The sequence below is a fragment of the Balaenoptera physalus genome (genome assembly GCF_965194825.1).
Source record: "Balaenoptera physalus genome assembly, chromosome: 3".
Lineage (NCBI taxonomy): Eukaryota > Metazoa > Chordata > Mammalia > Artiodactyla > Balaenopteridae > Balaenoptera > Balaenoptera physalus.
The window spans coordinates 88,912,352-88,940,011 of record NC_138890.1 but is presented as its reverse complement, the minus strand read 5'-3'; the positions used below and the strand labels follow the sequence as shown (position 1 = coordinate 88,940,011).

Genomic DNA, 27,660 nt, shown 5'->3' with positions numbered 1-27,660 from the left:
AGTCTTCTTAAATTTATTGCGACTTGTTCTGTGGTCTAACATGTGGCCTATCCTTGAGAATACTCCATGTGCCCTTGAGAAGAATGTGTATTCTGCTGCTTTTGGGTGGAATGTTCTATATATTTCTGTTAAGTCCATCAGGTCTGATGTTTCATTTAAGGCTGATGTCTCCTTATTGATTTTCTGTGTAGATGATCTATCCATTGATGTAAATGTGGTTAAAGTCTCCAACAATTATTGTATTGCTGTCAGATTTTCCCTTTAGGCCTGTTAATAGTTGTCTTATATATTTAGATTTTCCTATGTTAGGTGTGTAAATATTTACAAATGTCATATCCTCTCGTTGAATTGACCACTTTATATTATGTAATGCCTTTCTTTGCCTTTTATTATGTTCTTTGTTTTAAAGTCTGTTTTGTCTAATGTAAGTATAGGTATACCAGCTTTCTTTTCATTTCCATTTGCATGCAATATCTTTTTCCATCCCTTTGCTTTCAGTCTGTGTGTTCTTAAACCTGAAGTAAGTCTCTTCTTGGTAAAATATAAATTATTCTTTTATTTTTTTAAATTTATTTTTTTATCTGTTCACCCACTCTGTGTCTTTTGATTGGATAATTTAGTTCATTTACATTGAAAGTAAATGTTGATAGGTATGTACTTGTTGCCATTTTGTTGATTGTTTTCTGGATGTTTTTGTAACTTCTCTCTATTCCTTCTTTCATCTCTTGCTGTCTTCCCTTGTGGTTTGATGAATTTCTTTAGTGTTATGTTTAGATTCCATTCTCATTATCTTTTGTGTGTCTGCTGTACGTTTTGCTTTGTGGTTACCTTGAGGTTCACATATAACACTCTCTATATATAGCAGTCTATTTTAATTTGGTAGCAACTTACATTTGAACACATTCTAAAAACTTTACATTTTTATTCCGCTCAGTCATGTTTTATGTTTCTGATGTCATATTGTACGTCTTTTTATTTTGTGTATTCTTTAACTAATTATTGTAGTTTCAATTAATTTTACTACTTTATCTTTTAACCTTCTAATTGCTTCCTATGTGATTAACCCACTACCCTTACCATATATTTGCTTTTAGCAGTGAGATTTTTACTCTCATATATTTTTCTGTTATTAGTTAGCACCCTTTTGTTTCAGCTTAAAGAAGACCCATTTACTTTTCTCATGAAGTTGGTTAAGTGGTGATGAACTCCTTTAGCTTTTGCTTATTTAGAAAACTCTTTATCTCTCCTTCAGTTCTGAATGATAGCCTTGTCAGGTAGAGTGTTCTTGGTTGTAAGTTTTTCCCTTTCATCACTTTAAATATGTTGTGCTACTCCCTTCTGGCTTACAGAGTTTCTGCTGAAAAATCAACGGATAGTCTTATAGAGATTCCTGTTTATGTGACAAGTTGCTTTTAAGATTCTCTCTTTAACTTCTGACATTTTAATTATAATTTATCTTGGTGTTCATCTTATTTGGCATTCTCTGTGCTTCCTGGACCTGAATGTTTCCTTAGGAAAGTTTATGGCCATTATTTTTTCAAATAAGTTTTCTGCCCCTTTCTCTCTTCTCCTTCTGGGGCCCCCTATAATGTGAATGTTATTCTGCTTGGTGTAGTCTCATATGTCTCTTAAGTTACCTTTACTTTTTAAAATTCTTGTTTCTTTTTGCTGCTTATTTGGGTGAGTTCCTCTGCCCTACCTTCCAGGTTACTGTTTTGTTGTTCTACTTTAGCTAGTCAGCTGTTGAACCCCTTTAGTATATTTTTCAGTTCAGCTATTGTGTGCTTCAGTTCTGTGACATCTGTTTAGTTTTTAAAAATATTTTCTATCTATTTGATATAGCTCTCACTGTGTTCATCCATTCTTCTTTTGAGTTCAGTGAGCATCTCTTTTAACTCTATATCAGGTATATTACTTATCTCTGTTTTATTAAGGTCTTTTTCTGAGGTTTCATCTAATTCTTTTGTTTGGAACATATTCCTCTGTTTTTATCTTTTGCTTGACTCTGTATAATTGTTTCTGTGTATTAGGCAAAATAGCTACCTCTCCCAGTCTTGAAGAACTAGGCCTTATGTAAGAGATGGCTCTTATCATTCAACCTTGCTCTAGCTCTTGGTTGTCTCTGGAACCTATGTGATTGTATAAGTAGTCTGATTTATTCTTGATAGGTCTTGCTTACTGAGGGTGTGCCAAGACCTGTCAGTGTTCTAAAGGGAGTGATCCTAGTCAGCCTAGATTCAGGCTGATTGGAAGCCTGTTTCTCAGACAATAGCTTTTGAAGTATGCAGATAGATATATAAAGTCCTATGCGACGACATTTGTATACCCTGCCAACCTCCAAACTGAGGTCCAGATATGTCCCCTTGGCAGCAGTTGGAAGAATTGGGGTTTCAGATGAGTGTATAAGCTTCTTTCTGGGAGGTACCAGCATGCTGTGGTGAGGCCAAGACAGGGTGCACAGGTGGTGTCTCCTTGCCTACATTCCCAAAGAGCACCTATGTAGCCTTTAGATGTATTGCAAACCTGAAACCTGCCCCTCAGGTTGAAGCTCCAGGACAATTAAGGAGCCTTTTTCATGTGCAGATCAGGGATGTTTCAGTCTGCTGTTTATGTAGTGTCCTGGGTGTGGTATTCTGCCCAGAACTATCTTTCTGATTGTTATGGTCCCATGGGGCCAGGAGCACAAGCCCTTCTGGCTACCAGAGCCTGGCAATCAGGAGTCCCCTGTGTAGACTGTGCTTTAGTGAGGCTGTAAGAGAGTATTGCGGACAGGGCATACCCTCAGCTTTAGAGAGGCCAGGAAATAGTGCTGGGGGAGAGGCACGCCTGCAGTTTTCACAATATTTGAGGAAACTGTTGTGAATGGGGCATGCCTTCTGCTTTAGGGAGGCCTGGGATGAGCATTTTGGGTGGGATAGACACTTGACTTTAGAGAGGTTGTGTGCTCGCCCACTTGCAATAGCAGGGTGGAGGGAGAGTGCAAAAATGATACTCTTCAGTGGCACCATCCATGGCGAAAATCCCAGTTAATCCCTGTCCCTCCAGCAGATGCTTTAAGGTTAACAACCAAATCTCCTTTATACATAATCCAGTCACTTTTCAAACTTGCATTTGTGCTTGTTCCTGGAACCAGTGAATCTACACATGAGCCCCTCAACAGGAGTATCTAAGATTCGCGCAGCCCCCTGGGCCCCCTGGGCCCCCTGGATGAAAGCCCCATTGGTTTCTAAAGCCAGATGTTTTGGCGCCTTGTCTCTCTGGTGCAGATCCCAAGGGTTGGGGTGCCCAGTGTGGGGCACAAACCCTTTGATCCTTAAAGAGAGGCTCTGGACTTGTGAGATGCCTCCCTGCTGTGTGTCACTGCACTGGGGGATAGGGTTTTGGAGTCACTGCATCTCTGCCTCTACTACCCATCTTGCTGTGGTCCCTTTATCCCTTATTGTGGAGGGTGCCGTTCAGCTAGTTTACAGTGCTTTTTACCTGGAATTATTACTTATGTAGTTGTAGATTTGGTGTGTCGTGGGAGGAGGTGAGTTCAGGGACTTCCTATGCCGCTTTGTTGGACCCCGCCCCTCCTTGCTCTTTAATAAGCCTATCAATGAGTTGACTAACTCTCTCCCTGAACTCTCCTATTCCAACAGTATCACTTCCTCCTCCCTTCTTCTTCCTCTGGCAATGTCACTTCCTGTCTCACCAGTATTTCAAGTTAAACATGCCGGTGTATGCCAGTCCTTTTATCTTTTCATACCTGCCAAAACTCAGATCTTCCTTTTGCCCCACACCTGTACTTAGGATGGAGGAATTGGAGAGAAGGAAACAGAAACCAAGTAGCTGAGCCATTTCCATGTTGAGAATGAGCAAGTCATAAGTGAATCATTGTAATAGTTCAATTTGAATCTTTTAAAATATTTTCCATTTCTCTACTTAATATATTTATTCTTTCTTTTAGTTTCATGAACATATGGAATACAGTCATAGTGACTCTTTTATTCTCCTTGTCTTCTATCCTCAGTGTTACTTCTGGGCCAGCTTTGACTGCCTGATTTTTCTGCTCATTTTGGGTTGTATTTTCCTGCAACTGCATGCTCTTGATGCCAGGCATTATGAATTTTACCTTATTAGGTACTGAATATTTTTACCTTTCTTTAACTATTCTTGAGCTTTGGGATATGATTAAGTTACTTGGACACAGCTTGATCTTTTTGTCTCTTGTTTTTTACATTTGTTGGGTGGACCAGCAGTATGTATAGTCTAGGGTAAATTTATCTCCTCTCCTGAGGCAAGATCATTCTCAGTATCCAAAGGATGCTCCCCATATTATGAGGTTTTAAACTCTGGCTGTTGGGACCTGGTACAATTCCATGATACTATGTGAGCTCTAGACAGTGTTTCCTGTAATCCTTATTGGTGGGTTATTTCCACGGCATAGAGTAGTTTCCTCATACCCTGAGCTAATCAGTACTTAGCTAAAAAAATCAAGGGTGAGTCTTTGCAGGTCTCTTGAGTTTTCTCTTTGTGCAGCTCTCTTCTCTCTAGTACTCTGTCCTTGTCTCTTCACCAATACTCTGACTATGTTGGTGTCTCTGTGCTCTGAGCAGTCTCTTTAACTTGCAGAGATTACTGAGTTCTGCTTGGCCCTTCCTCCCTGGACCATATCCTGGACATTTTCTCCATTCATTAAGCTGGGATAATCTTAGCGTTCAGATCATTTATTTATAGTCTCTCAGGGTTCACTGTCCTTCCTTGCCTGATGTCCAGTGGCTTGAATACTATCTTACATTTTTGTCCAGTTTTTAGTTGTTTTATGCAGGAGAATAAATTTATGCCTGTTTCTCTATCTTGATGGAAGCAGAAGCCTTGCAACAGTGATTTTTATGTCTTAACTTAAAAAAAATTAAAACGTGCAGCAGAGTTTCAAGAATAGAACAAAGATTTCCCTATGAACTCTACTGTATTTATTAATTGTTAACATTTTGCCATATTTGCTCTGTGGTTTCCTTTCTCTCTCAATATAATTTGTGTTTTATATATATAATTTTTGGGGGGAATGATTTGCAAGTTAGTTGAAGACATCATGTCTCTTTATTCTTAAACATTTAAGTATGTATTTTCTAAGAAGATATCCACAATGTAATGATCAAATTTGGGAAATTTACCATTGTTACCATGCTATTATCAAAAATATATCGCATATCCAGCTTTTGTCAACTGTTCCAATAATGTCCCTTTTGGCAAAATTTTTTTTTCATCCTCATTCAGGATCTAATAGAGAATCACTTATTTCATTTAGTTGATAGGTTTCTTCAGTTCCTTTAATCTGGAACATGTGTGTGAGAAGGCACACTTTGTGCTTTGGTAATTTTTCTTTTTTACTTAAAGTTATTTTTGAAGTGTGTACATTCTGCCTTTAATCCTGAGGGCATGGTTTAGTGTGGTTTTATTTTTATGTTTTTGTTATTTGTATTGCTCTTGGAAGAAATATTGGGAGATAGAAGTGTAGGTAACCATGTTTTCTTTCAATTACCTGGACTGTTTCCCTAACATTCTTTGAATACTCTATATTTCCTGGCATACTAAAATATTCCAGGCTCATCTTTTGAATGTTTCCTTTTCCTTCAATAAACCTTTCCCCGAGGGATCCTGGTTCCTTTTGGTAGTGAGAATATTTAGATATTCAACCAAATTACTCTGTTGGGATATTATGTCTGACAGTATTTTGCAGTCACAAGTATTGCTGCAGTGAATAACTTTGTTACAGATGTGTTTTTGTATCTTTATGAGTATCTTTAAGGTACATTCCTGGAAATGGGATTTCTAGGTCAAAGTGTAAATGACTATGTAGTGTTGCTATATATTGTCAATATAAATTTCCTTTATAGCTTTTGTACCATTTTGTATATCTACTGGGAATATATGAAACTACCAGTTTCTACTTAATCTGGGCAAGAGAGTATGTTGTCAAACTTATGAATTTTTATTAATATGATAGGTAGAAATGATACCTAGTATAGCTTTAATTTATATTTCTCTAATTGTGAGTGAAATTAAACATCTTTTCATATTTTAACAGCTATTTTAGTTTGAGGACTTGTTTTATTCTGTGCTAAAGGTGAATTTTACTTTGTGTTTCTTTATTCATCTAAAATTACACCTGTCAGAAATAAAAGGCATCCAAATGGGAAAGGAAGAAGTCAAGTTGTCTCTCTTTGTGGAGGACATGATATCATACAGTAAGTCCCCTACATATGAACCTTCAAGTTGTGAACTTATAAAGATGTGAATGTGTGTTCACATGTCCAATCACGTAAGTTAGTTCACGTGTCTGGTGTACATTGTCACATGCGTGCATCTCTGCAAGTGGTTGTGCATTTGTGTACTTTACTGTACAGTACTGAATAGAGTAGTAAAGTAGTACAGTATCTTTATTTCAAGCCCAGGATGTCCAGAAGCCAGCGTAAAAGCAGCAGTGATGTAGCTGGTACTGCTAAGAAGTGCCAAGTGATAACGATGGAAACAAAAGTGAAAATAATTGAGAGAGTGGAGCAACAAGAGGAAGAAGAAGTAACTGAAGAATCGAAGAGATTCACAATTCAGGAAATGGCAAAGGAATTTTCTTTTTTTGAGGCGACACTGTTTTTGAGGCACAGGACCTGAACATAGAACGGTACACAGAGGTTGTAGTAGCCGTTCAGAATGCAATCCAGGGCTACCGTGTCATCTATGACGAGAAAAAAAGAGCTACTACCCAGACATCACTGGATAATTTTTTCAAGAGGGTAGATAGAATTGAATCCAGCAAGGAAGCAGAACCTGTGCCATTAACGTCAGGTGTGAGTGAAATTGCAGCTTGCCCTCCGTCTCCTATTGCTGACGATCCTTCAGCTCTACCATCTCCCACCTCCCCTCCCTCCTCCAGTCAGTAACTCTTCTTGCCTGTTCACTCGATGTCAACCCCTGTATGCCAGCTGTTGTACTGTACTACTGTACTTTTCAAAGTACTATACTGTAAGATTAAAAATGTTTTCTTTATTTTGTGTTTGTTTGTTTTTTATGTATTATTTGTGTGAAAAGTATTATAAGCCCATTACAGTACAGTACTGTATAGCCGATTTTGTTAGTTGGGTACTTAGGCTAACTTTGTTGGACTTATGAACAAATTGGACTTACAAATGCACTCTCGGAATGGAACTCGTTCATATGTAGGGGACTTACTGTATATAGAAAATAATAAAAATACTACCAAGAAACTAATAGATGAATTTGGTAAAGCTTCAGGATTAAAAAAAAATCAATGTACAAAAATCAGTTTTGTTTCTATACACTAATGAACTATCTGAAAAAGAAAGACAATAATTCCATGTACAATAGCATAATAAAATTAAAATCCTTAGGAAAAAATTTAACCAAAAAGGGAAAGACCTGTACACTGAAAATTATAAGACATTGATAAAGGAAACTGAAGAAGACACAAATAAATGGAAAGACATTCTGTGCTAATGAAATGGAAGAATTAGTATTGCTAACATGTCCTTACTACCCAAAGCCATCTATAGATACAGTGCAGTCCCTCTCAAAATTTCAATGGCATTTTTCACAGAAATAGAAAAACAATCCTAAAATTCATATAGAACCACAAAGACCCCAAATAGCCAAAATAATTCTGAGAAGGTAGAACAAAGCTAGATACAATTCCTGATTTCAAAATTTATTATAAAGCTATAGTAATCAAAAGAGTATGGTACTAGCATAAAAACAGACACATAGACCTATGGAACAGAACTGAGATCCCAGAAATAAACCCTTGAATATATGGTCACCTAAGATTTGACAAGGGAGCCAAGAATAGTCTTTTTAATAACTGATGTTGGGAAAACTGAATATTTCCATGCAAAAGGATGAAATTGGACCCCTGTCTTACACCACTCACAAAAATTAACTGGAAATGGATTAAAAACTTCAATGTAAGACCTGAAACTGCAAAGCTACTAGAAGAAAACATAGGGGAAAAAACCTCCTTGACATTGTTCTTGGCAACAATTTTTTGGATATGACACCAAAAGCTCAAGCAACAAAAGCAAAAATAAATAAGCAGCAAAAGCATTAATAAAAAGCTTCTGTACAGCAAGAAACTATCAGCAAAATGAATAGGCAATCTACAGAATGGGAGAAAATATTTGCAAAAATCTATTTCGTAAGGAGTTAATACCTAAAATATAAGGAACTCATTTTACTCAAGAGCAAAAAAACAAGTAATCCAATTAAAAAATTATCATGTCAGCTACTTCCTTTGTCTCTCCATTTTAATCTACAACCAGTAAAATCCATAACTCAACAAATGTGCCTCTGTCTGCAACACTAGGATGCTGGAGAATTCCACATATCTGTACATCTAAAACGTGGGTGTCTTGGAACACATAGAGGAGGCATAGAGGGAACACTGAAGGCAGTACTGTAATCTCAGACCCCTGGCCACAGAGTCTGAGCCTGCAACCCAAGAGAACCTGGTAGCATTAGGGGATGCAGCACACACAACACCAGCTTCCTGGCTGCAGAGGCACTCACAGCTCCTAGGAACTGGACAGCAGTGGTGGTGGAGCCTGCAACCACATCCGTCCAGCTTCAGAAGTGCCCACCACTCCAGTCCCTCCCCACTTCGCCCACAATAGCAGAGCCTGTGCACCCTAAAACTCTGGTCACAGGAAAGACAGCTGTAACCATGGCTTCCCTCCAACCCCCCCACCCCCCAAATCCATGGCAGCAGAGCCTGCTACCCAGGAGACTGAACGTGGGAGAGGCACCTGACATTGTGCCCCAGGGGATGACACTGTTGACACCAGCAGCAGTAAGGCATCAATAACCTCAGAGGCACAAGCAGTGACATCTAGGGCACTGGGTGACACCTCTCACCCGGGTGGTGGAAAGTGGAAAGTGCCAACTCTCGAGTATAACTGGAGGCAGCTCAGGTGAGACAAGCCAAAAACTTGTGCTATAGTGCCACCTACTGGAAAGCAAAAGGCCTCTAATTACTAACCTATTGAATCCCTAGAATCAAGGTTTTTTTTTTTTTTTCTCTAAAAGCTTTACCTAAAGGAAGAAAGGTATTTGCTGCTTCAGATACGCTGGCAGAGGAACAACTCATAAAGCACTGTGAAGAACCATGGTAACACGGCATCACAAAAAGAAAATGACAATTCTTCAGAAACTGAACTTAGTCATAGAGTATTGCAATGTAACTGATAGAGAATTCAAAATAGCTGTCATGAAGAAACTCAGTGAGCTACAAGAAAACTCAGAAATTAGTTTTATGAGGGATAAAATTAATGACCAGAAGGAATACTTTACCAGAGAGATTGAAACTCTAAAAAAGAACCAAACAAATTCTGGAGTTAAAGAAGTCAATAAATGAGATGAAGAATTCACTAGAAAGCATTGGAAGTTGAACAGACCATATGGAAGAGAATTAGCAAGCTCAGAGATAGAAATCTAGAGATGGTATGGTTAGAAGAGGAGAGAGCATTAAGATATTAAAAAAAAAAAAGGGCTTCTTTTGTGGAGCAGTGGTTAAGAATCCGCCTGCCAATGCAGGGGACATAGGTTCGAGCCCTGGTCCGGGAAGATCCCACATGTTGCGGAGCAACTAAGCCCATGCACCACATCTACTGAGCCTGCGCTCTGGAGCCCGCACGCCACAACTACTGAAGCCTGCGCACCTAGAGCCCATGCTCCGCAACAAGAGAAGCCACCGCAATGAGAAGCCTGCACACCGCAACAAAGAGTAGCCCCCGCTCACCGCAGAAAGCCCGCACACAGCAGTGAAGACCCAATGCAGCGAAAAATAAATAAATAAATTTATATATTAAAAAAAAAAAAAAAAAGAAATTCTATGAGAACTCTTCAACTCTATTAGGAAGGGCAACATTAGAATAGTGGGTATCCCAGAAGGAGAAGAGAGGCAAAAGGGAGCAGAGAGTTTAATTAAAGAAATAATAGCTGAGAACTTCCCAAACCCGGGGAAGGAACTGGTTATCCAGTACATGAAGCTAAGAGAACTCCTTATAACCTCAATACAAAAAACCCTTCTCCAAGACACATTATGTTAAAATTCTCCAAAGTAAATGCAAAAAAAACAAAAATGTTAAAGGCATCCAGGGAAAAAAGGATGGTAACCTACAAAAGAGCCCACATTCCGCCATCAGCACATTTCTCAGCAGAAATTCTATGGGCCTGGAGAGAGTGGAATGACATACTCAAAATATTGAAATATAAAAGGTGTCAGCCAAGAATACTCTGTTCAGCAAAGTTATCCTTCAGATATGAAGGAGAAATAAAGGCTTTCCTAGCAGGGAGTTAGTTTATCACCACTAGACGTGCTTTATAAGAGACGTTGACGTTTCTGCTCTTCTCCTAAAAAAAAAAAGCAGAAGTGCACAAAACTACGAATAAGGTGATAAATAGACAGAATCAGGAAATTGCAACCCTATATCAGAATAGGTTGTTAAACACTTGATTATTGGATAAAGGTTAGAGGGAAGAAACAGTAAAAAAAAGAAAAATTATGGCTACTTCAATTTGGTAACGAACTCACAACATAAAAGGGATAATTTGAGACAACAAAAATATAAAAGTAGAAGAGGAAAAGGATGGAACCCCCTGTAAGCAAATGAAGATAAGATGCTATCCAGCAGAAAAAAGGACTGTTTTATCTATGAGATATTTTATACAAGCCTCATGGTAACCACAAAACATATCTAGAGCAGAGACATGAAACATTAAAAAAAAGAAAACTGAGAAAAATCTCATGGAAAACCATTAAACTAAAATAGCAGATAGAAACATAAGGAAAAAGAAACAATGGAGATATAGAGCAACCAGAAAACAAAAGATAAAATGGCAGTACTGAGTACTCATTTATTAATAATCACCCTCAATTAAATAGATTGAATAAAAAGTCACATTATGGCTGGATGGATTAAAAAATAAGACCCGGGCTTCCCTGGTGGCGCAGTGGTTGAGAGTCTGCCTGCCAATGCAGGGGACACGGGTTCGAGCCCTGGTCTGGGGGGATCCCGCGTGCCGCGGAGCGGCTGGGCCCGTGAGCCACAATTACTGAGTCTGCGCGTCTGGAGCCTGTGCTCCGCAACAAGAGAGGCCGTGATAGTGAAGAGGCCCGCGCACCGCGATGAAGGGTGGCCCCCACTTGCCGCAACTGGAGAAGGCCCTGGCACAGAAACGAAGACCCAACACAGCCATAAATAAATAAATAAATAATAATTAAAAAAATAAATAAGACCCAACAATATGGTGCCTCCAGGAGACTCATCTCAACTCTAAAGACAAACATAGGCTCAAAGCGAAGGGATGGAAGAAGCTACTTCAAGCAAATGGCAGCCAAAAGACAGTGAGTGTCACCATACTCATATCAGACAAAATACAGTAACAAGAGACAAAGATGGACATTGTATAATAATAAAGCGGGCAACTCATCAAGAAGACATAACAGTTATTAATATATATGTACCTGACATAGGAGCACCAAAATATATAAAGCAAGTATTAACAGACTTAAAGGGAGAAATTGACAGTGTTACAATGATAGTGGGGGCCTTTAACACCCCAGTTACATCAATGAATAGATCATCCAGACAAAAAGTCCACAAGGAAACAGCAGCCTTAAATGAAACTTTAGATCAGATGGAGTTGTTAGATTTATATAAAACATTCCATCCCAAAGCAGCAAGATATATATTCTTCTTGAGTGCACATGGAACACTCTCAAGGATAGACCATGTGTTGGGGCACAGTCTCGATAAATTTAAGGAGATTGAAATCATATCAAGCATCTTTCTAATAACAATGGTATGAAAGAAACTAGAGATCAATTACAAGAAGAAAGGTGGAAAAATCACAAATATGTGGAGATTAAACAGCATGTTCCTGAGTAACTATTGGATCAATGAAGAAATCAAAGGAGAAATAAAAAAATACCTGGTGACAAATAAAATTCAAATAAGACATACCAAAAATCTATGGGGTGTGCCAAAAATAGTACTAAGTGGAAGTTTATAGCAATACAGACCTGCTTCAAGGAACAAGAAAAATCTCAAACAATGTAACCTTACATATAAAGGAACTAGAAAAAGAAGAAAAAACACAGTCCAAAGTCAGTAGAAGGAAGGAAATAAAGATCAGAGCAGAAGTAAATGAAGTACAGACTAAAAAGAAAATAGAAAAGATCAATTAAACTAAGATCCTGTTCTTTGAAAAGGTACAGTATTGACAAACCTTTAGCTAGACTCACTAGGAAAAAAGAGAGAAGGCTCTGATAAATAAAATCAGGAACGAAAGAGGAGAAATAGCAGTGGATACCATAGAAATACAAAGGATTATGAGAGAATATTATAAACTGCCATACACCAACAAGTTGGACAACCTAGAAGAAATGGATAAAAATTTCAATCATACCATACAATCTTCCAAGACTGAATCACAAAGAAATAGAAAATCTGAATAGACTGATCAATAGGAAATTGAAACAGTAATCAAAAATATCCCCAAAAACAAAGTCTAGAACTAGATGGCTTCACTGAAGATTCAAAGAAGATTTAATAACTGTCCTTCTCAAATTCTTCTAAAAAATTGAAGAGGAAGGAATGCCTCAACTCATTTTATAAGGCAAACATTACTCAGATACCAAAACCAGACAAGGACAACACAAAAAAAGAAAATTACAGGGCATTATCTCTGATGAACATACTTGCAAAATTCCTCAACAAAATATTAATAAACCAAATAAACAATACAGCTGACCCTTGAACAACGCAGGTTTTGAACTTCACAGGTCCACTTATACATGGTTTTTTTTCTGTAGTAAATACAGCACTATATGGTATGTGTTTGGTTGAATCCACTGGTGTGGAACCATGGATATGGAGGGCCACCTGTGGGACTTGAGTATCAAGCAGGTTTTGGTGTCTGTGGCAAATCCTGGAACCAATCCCCCTTGGATACTGAGGGACAGTTATACATTAAAAAGATCGTACACCATAATCACGTATGATTTAATCCAGGGATGCAAGTATGGTTTGACATACACAAATCAATCAATGTGATTCACCACATTAATAAAATGAAGGATAAAAATCACATGATCATCTCAGTTGATGCAGAAAAAGCATTTGACAAGACTCAGAACCCATTTATGATAAAAACTTTCAATAAAATGTGTATAGAAGGAACGTACCTCAATATAATAAAGGACATATATGACAAATTCACAGCTAACATCATATTCAAAGGTGAAAACTTGAAAGCAATCCCTCTAAGATCAGGAACAAGATGACGACGCCCACTCTCACACTTTTATTCAACAAAGTATTGGAAGTCCAAACCACAGCAATCAGGCAAGAAAAAGAAATAAAAAGCATCCAAATTGGAAAGGAAGAAGTAAATCCATCACTATTTGCAGATTTCATGATGTTATATATAGAAAACCCTAAAGACTCCATCAAAAAACTATTAGAAATAGTCAATGAGTACAATAAAGTTGCTGGGTACAAAATCAATATAGAACAAAAATCTTTTGTGTTCCTATATACTAACAACAAACTAGTAGAATGAGAAATTGAGAAAAGAATCCCATTTACAATTGAAACAAAAAGAATAAAATACTGAGGAATAAATTTATCCAAGGATGTGAAAGACATGTACACTGAAAATTATAAGACGTTTTTGAAAAAAATTAAAGATGACACAAAGAAATGGAAAGATATTCTATGCTCATGGACTGGAAAAATTAAGATTGTTAAAATGTTCCTATTACATTAAACAATGTATGGATTCAATGTAATACCTATGAAATTCTCAAGGACATTTTTCACAGAAATAGAACAAAAAAATCCTAAAATTTATATGGAACGAAAAAGATCCTGAATAGCTAAAGCAATCCTGAGAAGAGAGAACAAAACTGGAGGCATCACACTCCCTGACTTCAAATTATATCACAAAGCTATTGTAATTAAAACAGCATTGTATTGGCAGAACATTGGACACATAGATCAGTGGAACAGAATTCTGAGCCCAGAAATAAACCCACACATATATGTATAATTAATTTATGACAAAGGAGCAAAGAACATACAATGGAGAAAGAATAGTCTCCTCAATAAATTGTGTTGGGAAAATGGATAGCCACATGCAAAAGAATGAAACTAGACCACTATCCTACACCGCATACAAAAATCAACTCAAAATGTATTAAAGACTTGAATATAAGACCTGAAACCATAAAATTCCTAGAAGAAAACATAATATACTTTTTGACATTGGTCTTAGCAATATCCTTCTGGATGTGTCTCCTCAGGGAAGGGAAATAAAAGCAAAAAAAAATCAAAAAACAAAAAACACAAATGAGACTACATCAAACTAAAAAGCTTCTGCCCTGCAAAGGAAACCATCAACAAAATGAAAGACAACCTACCAACTGGGAGAAGGTATTTGCAAATCATATACCCATTAAGAGGCTAATATCCAAAATATATAAAGAACTCATACAACTCAACAACAGCAAAAAACAACCTAATTAAAAAATGGGCAGAGGATCGGAATAGACATTTTTCCAAAGAATACACATTAATGGTCAATGGGTACATGAAAAGATACTCAATATCACTAATCATCAAGGAAATGCAAATCAAAACCACAATTAGATATCACCTCATGCCTGTTTGAATGGTTATTATCAAAAAAGGCAAGAAACAAGTGTTAGAGAGGATGTGGAGAAGAGGGAATCTTTGTATACTGTTGATGGTAATGTGAATTGGTGCAGCTACTATGGAAAACAGTATGGAGATTCTTCAAAAAATTAAGAATAGAACTACCATATGACTCAGCTGTTCCACTTCTGGGTATTTATCACAAGAATATGAAAACACTAATTTTAAAAGATATATGCACTGCTCTGTTTATCACAGCATTATTTACAATAGGTAAGATATGGAAACAACCTAAGTACCCACCAACAGATGAATGGATAAAGAAGATGAGATATATATCTATATCTATATATCTATATATATAAAATCACACTGTAGTGTATACAGAAATAGAAATATAGTACACATGAAACTTATATAATGTTATAAACCAGCAAAAAATAAAAAGGAACTTACAACTCAAGAGCAAAAAACCAAACAATCCATTTATAAAATGGGCAGAGGATCTGAATAAACATTTCTCCAAAGAAGACAAATGGTCATAACTTGGTACAGTTACTTTGGAAAACAGTGTGGAGGTTCCTCAAAAAATTAAAATAGAATGACCATATGATCCAGCAATTCCATTTCTGAGTATATATCTGAAGGAAATTAAATTATTATCTTGAAGAGATATATATGCCCCCATGTTCATTGCAGCATTATTTATAATAGCCAAGATATGGAAATAACCTAAGTGTCCATCAATGGATGAATGGGTAAAGAAAATATGGTATATATACACAATGAAATATTATTCAGTCATAAAAAAGGAAATCCTGTCTTTTGCGACAACATGGATAGACCTTGAGGTCATTACGCTAAGTGAAATAAGTCAGACATAAAATAATCACATTTAGGAATTCAGAAAATCTCTTGAAATAATGCATTTTATGTAAAAAACAGTATTTTATGATATAATATTAATATTATTTACTATACCACTCAACATTCTGAAAAATGTTCTAAAACTTAAAGTCCCAAACCAATCATTTGTTTTCCTGGAGCATAAGGAAATGTGTACTGTCAGTGTTAAAGTGGTACTATTTCTAATTATCCAGTGTGGTATTGGGGTTGTTTAGGTAAGAAGATGATTTATTTCTTAATTGTTCTGTTTAGGAAGATTTGAAGGGTGGTTCATTATTCTAGTTAGAAACTCAAATACAGTGAGAGGCCTCTTTCTTTTTCATCTTCATTTCTTCTAACAGACTGTGTCATATCAAGAATGACTCACTAATCTTGGCCTAGGACTTCTTCACTTTAGCTGTTTGTTATTTATGCTACAAAGTAGGTGGCCCACAGGGAGTAGATGGCTTTTCCCTATGGCTCTTAAGCTTGTAATTTAATGATAAAGTACTAAATACAGATTAATGTAATATTTAACCAGTTTATAAGGTACTCTCATCAGTTTAGCTTAGATATTATTCTCAAAGTAGTCCTTCATTGCAAGGGTCTTTAGGTTCCCATACTTCTGTATCCTCCAGACTTCTTAGGTTGTATCCAGTCTAACACATTAAGAGGTAGATTTGGGTTGAAGCTGAGCTCTTCCATTCGTTAGCTGTGTGATCTTGGACAGATTACTTAATCTCTCCAACACTATTTATAAGTTGAAGATATGTGTCTCAGAGTGTTGATGTAAGGGGTGAATAAAAAAAGCCTATGAGCGTATCAGAGGTAGACAGTGTTGGAGAGGAGGAGTGAAGGGCCGTCTTGACAAGCAAGGTTAGCTTTAATTGGGGTGGAGTTGGGGAGAAGTAATGGAGAACATCAAACTCACCTCTTGGTTCTGTATTACACAGGATATGAGAAAAGAAAACAGCATTTCTTTGGTAGAGCTTCAAAAGGGAGTATCCTAAGTCTACAGTCTGGTTCATACCTTCTGGAAACAAATGCAGAGCTTTAACTTTTTTTCCCCCCCAGAAGTCTATTTGAGGGACTTTTAAAAAAGATTAGATTGAGCAGTAGCTGGAAGAACTGGTTGGATTGGGGAAGGGAAAGGCTTTGTTTTTGTAAAAAATGTTGAGTTGAAAGAGCCAATCAAGGAAATTTTGGGGATACAGGAAATAGGGAATAACAGAACCACTTCTCTAGGACATGGATGGGGAATGGGAGTGGGATGCAGCAGGGTGGAGAACAGGAATATTACCCAGAAACTAGAGGGAAGTAGGCAAACATCTCCTTACTGTAATTTATTGTTTTCTTTAAAATTTTCAAATAGGCCATCCCTGTATTAACAAAGATCCACTAGAGCTGGATCAACAAAGCAATGTTCTGTGGACATGAGCTACAGAGGTCAATGAGTTTATGAGGATGATGAGGGAAATAGCTAAGTAGAGAACAACCACAGGGTGCTGGAGCTGGAAGAGACTGCGGAGGTCTTTAATTCAACCCGTAACTTTTGGTAGGACAAACTGCTGAGCTTATGTGATTTACTTTTGAAGGACAAAGGTGACTCTGGCCAGTTATCTTTGTTCCTCAGAAGAACAAGAAGAGTGGCCTTTAAGTCCAAGAAGAACAAAAGCAATTGAGGGGCACTGAGTCTAGAAAATTGAAGAAAAAGTATTAGAAAAGAAAAGGTAATATAGTTTCCTTCGTGGTCTGAATCTGTGCTTAAACCTTTTTTTTTTTTTAAACATCTTTATTGGAGTATAATTGCTTTACAGTGGTGTGTTAGTTTCTGCTTTATACGAAAGTGAATCAGCTGTACATATACATATATCCCCATATCTCCTCCCTCTTGCGTCTCCCTCCCACCCTCTAGACTTTTTTTTTGGCCGTGCTGTGTGGCATGCGGGATCTTAGTTCCCCAACCAGGGGTTGAACCTGTGACACCTGCATTGGGAGTGCAGAGTCTTAACCACGGGACTGCCAGGGAAGTCCCTGTTTAGACATTTAGACTTACTCTTTTTTGGTAGCAGTACCAATATTCTGGTAGTCATGTGTTTTCCGGAAATGGCTTTTTTCTTACTGCTGAGATTGGGCAATGACTGAGATAATGTGGCTCAGCATCTTTGGTACCACTCTTTAGAACCCAGATATTGACTTTGATTATGTTGATTATTTTGATTCTATTTTATTTAAAAATATTTAGTAATTTTTTGTCTACATAGCATTTTTATTCAGGATTTGTTTTGATTGTGTTGTCAGTGTTTGATAATCTGAGAATTTATAGTACTTGAATAACAGGGTCTAAAAAGTTTCAACCCTTTCTTTCTTTTTAAATAAATTTATTTTTAATTTACTTATTTTTGGCTGCATTGGGTCTTCGTTGCTGTGCACGGGCTTTCTCTAGTTGCAGCAAGCAGGGGCTTCTCTTTGTTGTGGTGCACGGGCTTCTCATTGCGGTGGCTTCTCTTGTTGCAGAGCATGGGCTTCAGGCGTGGGGGTTTCAGTAGTTGTGGCATGCAGGCTCAGTTCTAGAGTGCAGGCTCAGTAGTTGTGGCACACAGGCTTAGTTGCTCCGCAGCATGTGGGATCTTTCCGGACCAGGGATAGAACCCATATCCCCTGCATGGGCAGGCAGATTCTTAACCACTGCGCCACGAGGGAAGTCCCTCAACCCTTTCATTGTTAGAAAGGCTTAATTAGAGAAGCCGAAATCCCCTGAAATTAAAGGACATATTTAACTCAGATGATCCATTTCTCGCTCACTCACTAAGTAAACTCAGTCCTTTGGTTCTTTGCAAATCTCCACCAGATGAGATCATACCTGTAGAGATTTCTGGATACTGGGATATAAACCATGCAGAGGAGACCAGTCAATTCCTGCTATATTTACAGGGGAGGAAATTTTAAATGCTGTAAGAAAAAAATAAGTTATCCAGAAACTCATCAAAATGAGTTACAGAATTGATGGGTTTCATATATGTAATCAGTTTGTGAAAACTATTATATTATCATTATAAAACATTTGAATGTCCCAAGGCTGTTTGACTCAGATACGGTACTGATAGTGTGGGGTTTTTTTGTTTTGTTTTGTTTTCATGCTTCTTGTGCTGGGATTGATTGAGCTTCTTGAATCTGTGGATTTTTCGTTTTCATCAAGTTTTGAATATTTTCAGCCATTATTTCTTCAAATACTTTCCCTATTCCTCTCTGTCTCCTATGATGTTTCTAATTATACACATATTAGATCTCTAAAAGTCCTAAAGTTCAGTGATACTCTGTTTATTAAAAAAATTTTTTTTTTCTCTCTGCTTCATTTTTGATAGTTTGTATTGCTATGTGTTGTTGAGTTTTGTTTGGGGACACAGTTACGTTACTTGGAAAGAGTTTGATCTTTTGGATCCTGATTTTAAGATTTGTTAGGCAGGACCAGAACAGTGTTAACTCCAGGGCTAATTACTCCCCACTAGCAAGGCAAAACTTTTTTGAGTATTCTACCCCGTGCCCCATAAATTTTGAGTTTTTCCGTGTGGCTGGTGGGAATGGACAGTATTCCCAACCATGGGTGAGCACCAGGTCCTGTTTCCTCTAGTCTTTTCAGCCAATTCTTTGCCCAGCTCATGTAGTTTTCTCACAGGCATGCACTGATCAGTGTTGTGCTGAATCCTGGACGGAGCGGGGCTCGCTGCAGATCTCTGGGCTTCTCTCTGTGTACCTCTGTCCTCTCCAGTAGTCTGTCCCATGAACTCTAGTTGCCTTGCTCTTTCCTGACTCTCAGCTTTGTCTCCTCAACCCAGGAATTCTGCTGGTGTCTCCTTCAGTTTCTCCTTCCTGTGCTGCAGTCTCTCAAGTCAGTAAGTCAGGGCAATTGTAGGGCTCACCTTGTTTGTTTCCTTTTCTTGGTGATCACTGTTCTTCTTTGGCTGGTAAACAGTGTCTTGAAAACTGTTGTTCCATATCTTTTGTCCATTTTCTGCTTGTTTCAGGTAGAAGGGTAAATTTGGTCCCTGTTACTCCATCTTTGCTGATTTTATTTTTAAAGATTTTTCCCAATAGCATTTTATTTTTCTTCTGGGAAGATGTAATTAGCACTTAACGAAATCAGACTACATATTTAGAATTTAAGATAATTCAGATCAGGTGGGGGTTTGCATTATTATTTTAATAAAAAAATGTAAACAAGTATAAGCTATGTGAGGCCCAGAGAGTTTTCTTCTTGACCTTTTAATTTAACCCCTGTAATGGCCAAGTCCCCTGCCTAAAATTTCTGATTGGGCATTGTAATTAGTATATATCAAACTTTTTACTATGGCTTCTAAGTCTGTTTATCTCTGATTTTCTCCCTGCACTTCCCTTAAGAAAATACCTCCAGGAATGCAACTGGGGCAGTTTTAGTCCTTTCAGTTCTCTTTGGGATTCCAGCCCTGTGCTGCCTGCTGTCCAATATATGAAAAGAGTGTCATTTATGATGCCCCATTTTCTAGTTGTTTTCAATGGGAAGATGAGTTTGATTCCAGTTAGTATGTCGTGGTCAGAAGAGGTCCTTTACTTTGCTGGTTATTTTATCTCCTCTTTCTAACATTGTTACTGGTACAAAGGAATCAGTCAGTCAATCAAGAAAAACAGTGTTTTCGTGTTTCCTTCATCTCATTTCTGAGTACCTGATAATATGCATGATTAATTTGTTAATTACAATTACTAATATATAGAAATATAAGCAGTGTGGTAGGATCTTTACATTTCATGCCTGTTGCTATTGTATATACCTGAATGGAATAAATTATTTTCTGTGGAAAATTCTAACATTTAATTTTTAAAAATTAATTTAGACTTTATTTCCCCAAAGTAAGTTAAACTAGTGAGTTTTTACCACGTTATGGAGGAGCTGCTAATATTTCCTACTACCTTTGAGTAGATATTGTTTTATATTTTTTCACACTATCACGTAATGATTAAAAAATAGCTCACCTTGTTCTGTATTATTTTATTTTAGATATAGTTTTGGCTTCTAGTGTGATGATTGTTCCCTGTTCCATATGAGAGCTGCAATTTAATTGCATGGAAGCATCTGTCCTAAATTTGGAGTGATACAGTAAAGGCTGGTGTTTCATATTTTAGTAAACCGTATGTTTGGAAGTGCTATCGTGGTGTTGGGTCACAGTGTGTATGTATTTTGAGCAGCTTGTGGATGGAATTTGAGTTGGTACAGAAATAATTTTGTTTTGGATTAGTTCTAATATTTACATTTTTACAAGGCATTTCAGGTTTGAGGAGAAAAAAATAATTTGTTATCTTTTCCACATTTCATGTATAGTCGTCCTAATTTTCTTCTCTGTATTTTTTTTTTATGCATATACCCACACAAGACATTTATTTATCTTACAGAAATAACTTTGTACTCTATAAACTGTTCTGAAGTTTGGCTTTTTTACTTAGTTATGTATTTTGGGCTTTCTCTGTATCATTTCACTTGCAGTTACTTTACTTTTTTTAATGGCTGCATATCATTTTATAATTCATTTCTTCAGTTTTTTTATTGAACTCTTTTTGCTCTTAAAATTGTGATAAATATCCTTGTAAATCTGAATTCTTGTGAAAATATTATTTGTGAGATAAATTCTAAGAAGTAGAATTTCTGGGTATAAAGTTTGCCCACTTAGAATTTTAGTAGCTATTGCCAAATTTGTTTTTCAGTAACTTACATTTCCACTAACAGTGCATTAGAGAGCCTGTTCCCATATACACTTACCTACAGTGTGTGGTTGTTTTATTTAATTTTGTCAATCTGATACATGAAAAATAATAATTTCAAATGGCTTCATTTGTATTTTTTTATTATTAGAAAGGGTAAGCCTTTTCCTTTCAAATCGTTATCTTCAGAGGCATCTAAGAAACAGTGTTAAATAACATTGTTGATATTAAACAGCTTGGTTTGTGTTTGACTTATATGGGAATACTTCTATATTTGACTATTAAATATTCATTTTTGAAATGTTCCCAAACTGATTATGAGACGTTTTTCTTTTAATGGGCAATTTTGCCCAGTTAATATTTTACTTAAGACTTTTGCATTGGTATTTATAAATGAATTTAATTTTGTAGTATCTTCATCATTTTTTGTTATCTGTGTTATGGTGATTTTAGGAACTTTGTTTTCAATCTCCATTTTTAGAAACAATTTAGGTAATACCAAAGGTATCTCTTTCATAAAGGTTTGAAATTATTCATTAGGAAAAAATGTTTGAGCTGTGTACTTTATTAGAGGTATTTTATTGATAATTGATTTATGATAACCATGTACTCCATGGTTATTGGTCTCTTTGAATTTCCTATCTGTAAAAGTTAGGATTCAGTCAGGAAAACAGAACCTACACTAGGTACTTCAATAAGTAGGATTTAATTGGGGTAAATGTGTTCAAAAGTTTTAGAAGAGCTAAGAGCAAGCAGAGAAAGGTAAGGCACCTCAGAGATTAGTAACTATGTGGAGCCTCTACCATCTGGAAGCCACAAAGGGAGGAGGAGGGCTTATTACAAGCAGAGAGACAGAGGAAAGAAAGAATCTGAGAGGGAGAGAGAAATATATCCTGGCTTCTCCCTTCTTCCTGCCCTTCAGCCTTGTGCCAGTACCTCCCATTGCCCAATAAAGCCAAAAGCCAGTTAGCAAGGGAGAGCCTGGGAAATACAGTTTGCAGAGATCAGGTCCCAGCAGGTAAAGGGCTGGGAATGTACCTGTGAGCAAAAAATGGAATGATCTGTATGCAGTCTCTTGGAATGTCAATTTTGCTAATTTGCATTTCTCTTTAAAAGAAAAAAAAAGCTACCTCACTTATTTTCAGATTCTTCTCTCAGTTTTTGCAATTTTGTCTTAATTTATGGTTATTTCTCACTTCTAAGTGTCGATTTTATATACTTTATTTCCTTTGTTATTGTTATTTCCTTCGTTATTGTTAAGCTCTCCTTTTTAATGCTGTCAACATTTTTTCTATTTTTATTTTTGTCTAATTAATAAATATTTTTCATTTTTTCTTTTCAGTTCCTTCTTTGTACTTTCCTTAGTTTTATATTGTTCTCCCTTTTCTAACTTCTAAAACTGTATTTTAATAAATTTATTTTAAAATTTTCTTACTTAGAAATAGAAGTGTAAAGTTTGTGAATCTTTGAGCATATTGAGCTGTATATCATGGAGCTTGATGGTCACTGTTTTATTTACTGTTATTTCTAGGTCTTCTTTTAGTTTAAAAACTTACCTTTTTTGGCCTATGCATTTTTTTAGGAATGATTTGATTTTTTTCCCTTAAAAAATTCTGATAAGGATTTTTTCCTTTAATTGAAAGAGGCTAGATAGTGTGGTTAGTATGCACTATTTCTAATTTTGAGGAAGTTTATGAAATTTCTTATAGCCCAATATTATCTAATTTTTAAAAATATTCTTTTAAAATAGGTATTTTTAGACCTGTAGTGTATAGAGTTTTATATATGATGATAGATCAAACATATTCATTATTAAATTACTTATTCAGATACTCTGTATTTTTTTTTTTTTTAGTCTAGTCTGTCACAGGTAGAGATGAGCATATTTAATTCTCCTACTACTTTTGATTTCTCATTGCATTTTCCACCATTTTTGCTTTCTGTTTGGATGTACTGTTTTCTGGAATGAAAAGAATCACAACAGTTATATATTCATGCTGAGTGATATTCTTTGGCAACATACTGTGCCCTTCTTTGTTTTATATTTTGTGTCTAGAATTCAGTTTTATATCATTTGAATATAATGACTGCTGGATCTTACTGTTCATATTTTTCTGGGAGAGGGGTTTCCCTATCTTTTCTGTTGTTGTTACATGTTATTTTATTTTACTGATGTTTCTCATTTTGTGTATAGTGAAGTTTTTTCCCCTCTGATTTGATAATGTTTTCCTTTTCATAGATGTTTAACACATAAAGTTTACATATAATATTTAACAGATGTGTTTAGTATAATTTTTATTTTGCAGCTTATTTCTAATTTTAATCATTTTAAGTTTCTTTTGTTTTCTTTCTTTTTCTAGTGGACAATGTTAACTTTCTTTAAAAATTATTTTTGTAATTCAGAAGGTCTATATAGTCTGCTTTTTTCTAAACATTCACTTGTTTAAGTTTTGAAACTTAAAAATTATAAGCTTATATCTGTTTATTTACAAACTTTAAAACTAAAGCTGTCTATTGACTCTTCTGTATGAAAGGTGAGGAAATGAACATACTTATACGTCTTATCTATCTCTCACTCCTGATTTTGTTAGTATCCTTTGGGATTTTTGTCTAGTTTATTATAGTTAAATTATTCCTACTTTCACATTTTATAGCTCTTCTCTCAAAAGTTGATACTTTTTTTCTATTTTGTAAATTTAACCACAATGGTTTTATTTTCAAATTGTATTAATATTCTTTGCCTGTGATTAAATTTTTCTAAAATTAAACTTCAGATATTTTCACTTTTTATTATTTCTTAACCTATCTGTAGCTTTCAGCATCAGTGACTCTGACTACTGGTAAAATTCCATTATGAGGAACATTATTAATCCCTTAAGCAGGATTCTGTATAATAAAGCAATTTGAATGTCTGCAGATGGTCTGCAGATGAGATGAGTATTTTGTTCATCAGGTTAGAAGGAATTATCTTCCACAAATTATCCTCATCAACAAATAATTTATCTATGCTTTGGCCACTGCTATGCCCAAACTAAAGAGCATATCTGCAAAGTGCTATATCAGTTTTATTATAAATGTTGAAATGCATCTTTTTTGTTTGTTTGTTTCTTTATTAAGCATCTGTTAACATTTTGCTCATCTCTCTTTTTAAGAAATATTCCAGCCATGCGTCTAATTCGAGTTATACACCACCCAAACATTTTCTTGCACACTCACTCATTCCTTTTAGGCCAGTGCTTCTTATTGCATTATGTGCTGCTCTAATCCCTCTGTTGTTTTATCAGTTGAAGATAGACTTGTTAATTTTCCTTCCCCATCATAATTGGCATTGTTCTATGCTATCTAATTCCAGTTTGAAACAATTAAAAAAATCTTTTAATGGCATATTTTCACTTCATGGTTTTATTCTACATTTGTTCCTCCTTCCCTCCCTCTCTCCCTTCCTTCTTTCAAAGAATATTTAGTAACTATTATTTCAGGCTTCACAGTGAATACCTAAAATAGTGAACAAAGAGACACAGTACTACCCTCATGGAGCTTCCATTGTAGTTGGGGAGACATTAAAAAAAAAAAGTATACATACAAATAAATAATTGTTTTAAGTGCTAAGATAAAGAATAGCAAGCATTAGACCTACATGAGATTTAGCTGATTTCCTAAAGGAAGAGGTGGATCTTGCCATGTGAAAGAGAGGATGAGCTCCCAGGAAGAGAGAATGTTTCAGAAACTAAAGGAAGACCAGTGCTCCTAGAACTTATTTAGCTGGGTAGATAATGGCAAAACAGAAGTTGAAAGGATAGACAGAGGACACATAATCTGAGACACTGTAGGTCTTAGAAGGAAGTTTGGATTTTTCTTTAAATGAAAAGGAAAGCCAGTGTAGGATTTTATGCAGGAGATGACAATTTCTTTTGCTACTTTAAGGAGAATGGTTTGGAAAGGAGCAGAGTAGAAGAGAGGACACCAGTTAGGAGGTGCTGCAACAGTCTAAGCCAGAGATAATCATATCTTCTAAAAGGGGTGGCAGTGAATATGAAGAGAAGTGGGTAGATTTGTGGTAGACTTTGGAGGGAGAATCAGAAGCAGTTTCTGATGGATTGTTCATGTGCAAGGGTGACTTGAGCTTCAGAAGAACAGAGACTTTTAGGAAGAGAGGGCATATTTATTAGCAGTATTAGGTTGTTGTTAGTAGGATCAAGCCAGGTTTTTGTTACAGATAGAAGACAAATGCAAAGTTCTGATAAGAAGTATAAGGAGTTTTCTAATCATAGAGCAAGAGTTCTTGAGAGTACAGGATTCTATAGATAGTGTCTTGGGTCAGAATAGGCGATATTGAGGGCAATATGGGATTGACAGTTGGGGTTATAATATATACCTTGGGAGGTTTTGACTTTTCACAGTGACTGCAGTGAACAGGGCTATTAGACAGGATGAGATGTGCCCTCCTGGGAGGTGAAGGGCAATCTGACCCAGTTGTGTGATCTTTAATGTTAGCTTCTAAGAAGGCTTCTCCCTAGGCTGCAAGGACTCCTACATAGAATCACAAAAATTTATTGCTACAAAACACTTAGAGAGTATTTGTTTTTTGAAGATAGAGAATATTTGTTTTTTGAGAAAGAAACTGATTCCTCTCACTTTATTTTTGGTAGCCTTAATATTCTGCACATGCTATAGAATGTTTTTCTAACATGGTATTTTTTAGAGTGAAAATATCAGATGAAAAAGGCAAAGCTACAAGAATTACTAGGGCAATTTAAATTATGTTTTTAATCCACGTTTGTATAGTTTTTCTTGTTTTCATCTTTGTTAAATTTTATATTTTAATGGAGGAGCTACATCAGTTTTAAATGGCTTTGTGGTATCAAGAGCATCTTAGTACTGAGGTTTTTGAATTTGAAAGTAAATATGATGAGTTCATAGGCCACCTGTCTTACTTCATGTTCGTAATAGCATCTCAGAACTAAAAATGACCTTTTTCCCTAAAGAAATGTCCTCAAAGATTACTTTTTTAAAAAAACATATATTGCGGTGTATCAAAAACAAGATTACTAAGTTAGACCCTGGTGAGTTCTGACTGACTAAGAATTTGCTTCCTTTAGGCTATACTTTTGATTTAGATACCTATTAAATTTTGATTTAGGATTATTTTGGGCTACTAACAGAAACAGAATTAATTCTGTTCATTCACAGATCAAAGGTAATAGTGTAGAAAATTACCCTTGTGAAATATCTGAAACTATACCTTGTCTATTTTTTGTATCTTTACCATGGATCCTCTCTGACCATGGAAAGTCTCCAACACCTGTTTCTGAATAGAATTTTGAAGACCTGTAGTAAAGAGCATTCCTTTTACTTTTTTTCCCGTATTTATAAGCTAGAAAGTCTAAAAACAAATGACTTGTTCTTCGAGCAGTATCCATATGCCCACTTGTCCCAAACCCACCATTATGTGTGTCTGCTATTGAGGCAATGTGTTGGGCTAGAAAAACCATTGAGAACTAATGGTATTTATTAAGAAAAGAGATAAGATAGAAATGTAGAGAATACAAGTATTTAAGACATAGACAGCAAAAGAAGAGCAGGTATAAAGTTTGAGAAGGAATTTTTAGGAAGGGAGGAAGGCAAGCCAGCGTGTTGGAAGATAAGAAGCAATAGAAACCAAAAAAGAGAGTTTCAGGAAGAAGTGAGTCAGTAGGATCAGATGCCTCAGAGAAACAGGTTAAGAATGAAGATGGGTAAATTTCTGTTGCATTTGATCATTAGGAAGTGTTAACCTTACTGAGGCAATAGAATGGTTTGGGCAGAAGCAATATATCAGTGTGTTGAAAAACAAACAAGAAGTGGTAAAATGAAGACTGCAAGTGTGGCTTCTCAAAGAGTTCCTTAATCCTGTCCTAGAATTCTGCAGTCTCTGATTACTGAATTTTGAAGCATTTGTTCTTGAATTTAAAGATATTAAATATGAACCACTCATATAGCTCCTTGCATAATTGCCAGAAACCTGCCATTTTTATATTAATGTAATAATTTGTGTAAAACTAAGTATTTAAAGTTCCTGATGACAGCTAAGTGGAAACCTCTAATACAAGTGCTAATTTTATTTCTTATTTTTTAAAAAGTCTTGGCTACTTATGATTCAGCAGACGGAACAACTTAGTAGGATAATGAAGACACATGCAGAGGACCTAAATTCTGGGCCCTTACACAGGCTCACCATGATGATCAAAGACAAGCAGCAGGTGAAGAAGAGTTATATAGGTGTTCATCAGCAGATAGAGGCAGAGATGATCAAGGTTTGTCTTTCCGTTCTGGAATTCTTTCTTTAATTTGATTT

General features: G+C 36.1%; 1 protein-coding gene and 1 long non-coding RNA gene across 14 annotated transcripts in view; one reads left to right on the top strand and one right to left on the bottom strand.

Moving 5' to 3' along the window:
- The window catches only part of FER (FER tyrosine kinase), a 441,496-nt gene that overhangs the window by 53,372 nt on the left and 360,464 nt on the right, over window positions 1-27,660 (top strand). For 12 of the 13 annotated variants that reach the window (XR_014261909.1, XR_014261910.1, XM_082455757.1 and 9 more), the window contains one exon: window positions 27,446-27,619. The exons of the other annotated variant lie outside the window; for it this stretch is intronic. Coding sequence is in view for 10 of the 12 variants with exons in the window: in XM_082455757.1 (XP_082311883.1) it covers window positions 27,446-27,619 (174 nt within the window). In the remaining 2 variants the exon portion in view is untranslated. The remainder of the gene's footprint in view (window positions 1-27,445; window positions 27,620-27,660) is intronic. 13 annotated transcript variants of the gene reach the window in all.
- On the bottom strand, window positions 7,030-27,437 carry LOC309657872. Its single transcript, XR_014261939.1, has 3 exons — window positions 20,999-27,437; window positions 11,296-20,962; window positions 7,030-10,988 (listed from the first exon to the last, which is right to left on the bottom strand). It is a non-coding gene; the product is annotated as an uncharacterized lncRNA (long non-coding RNA).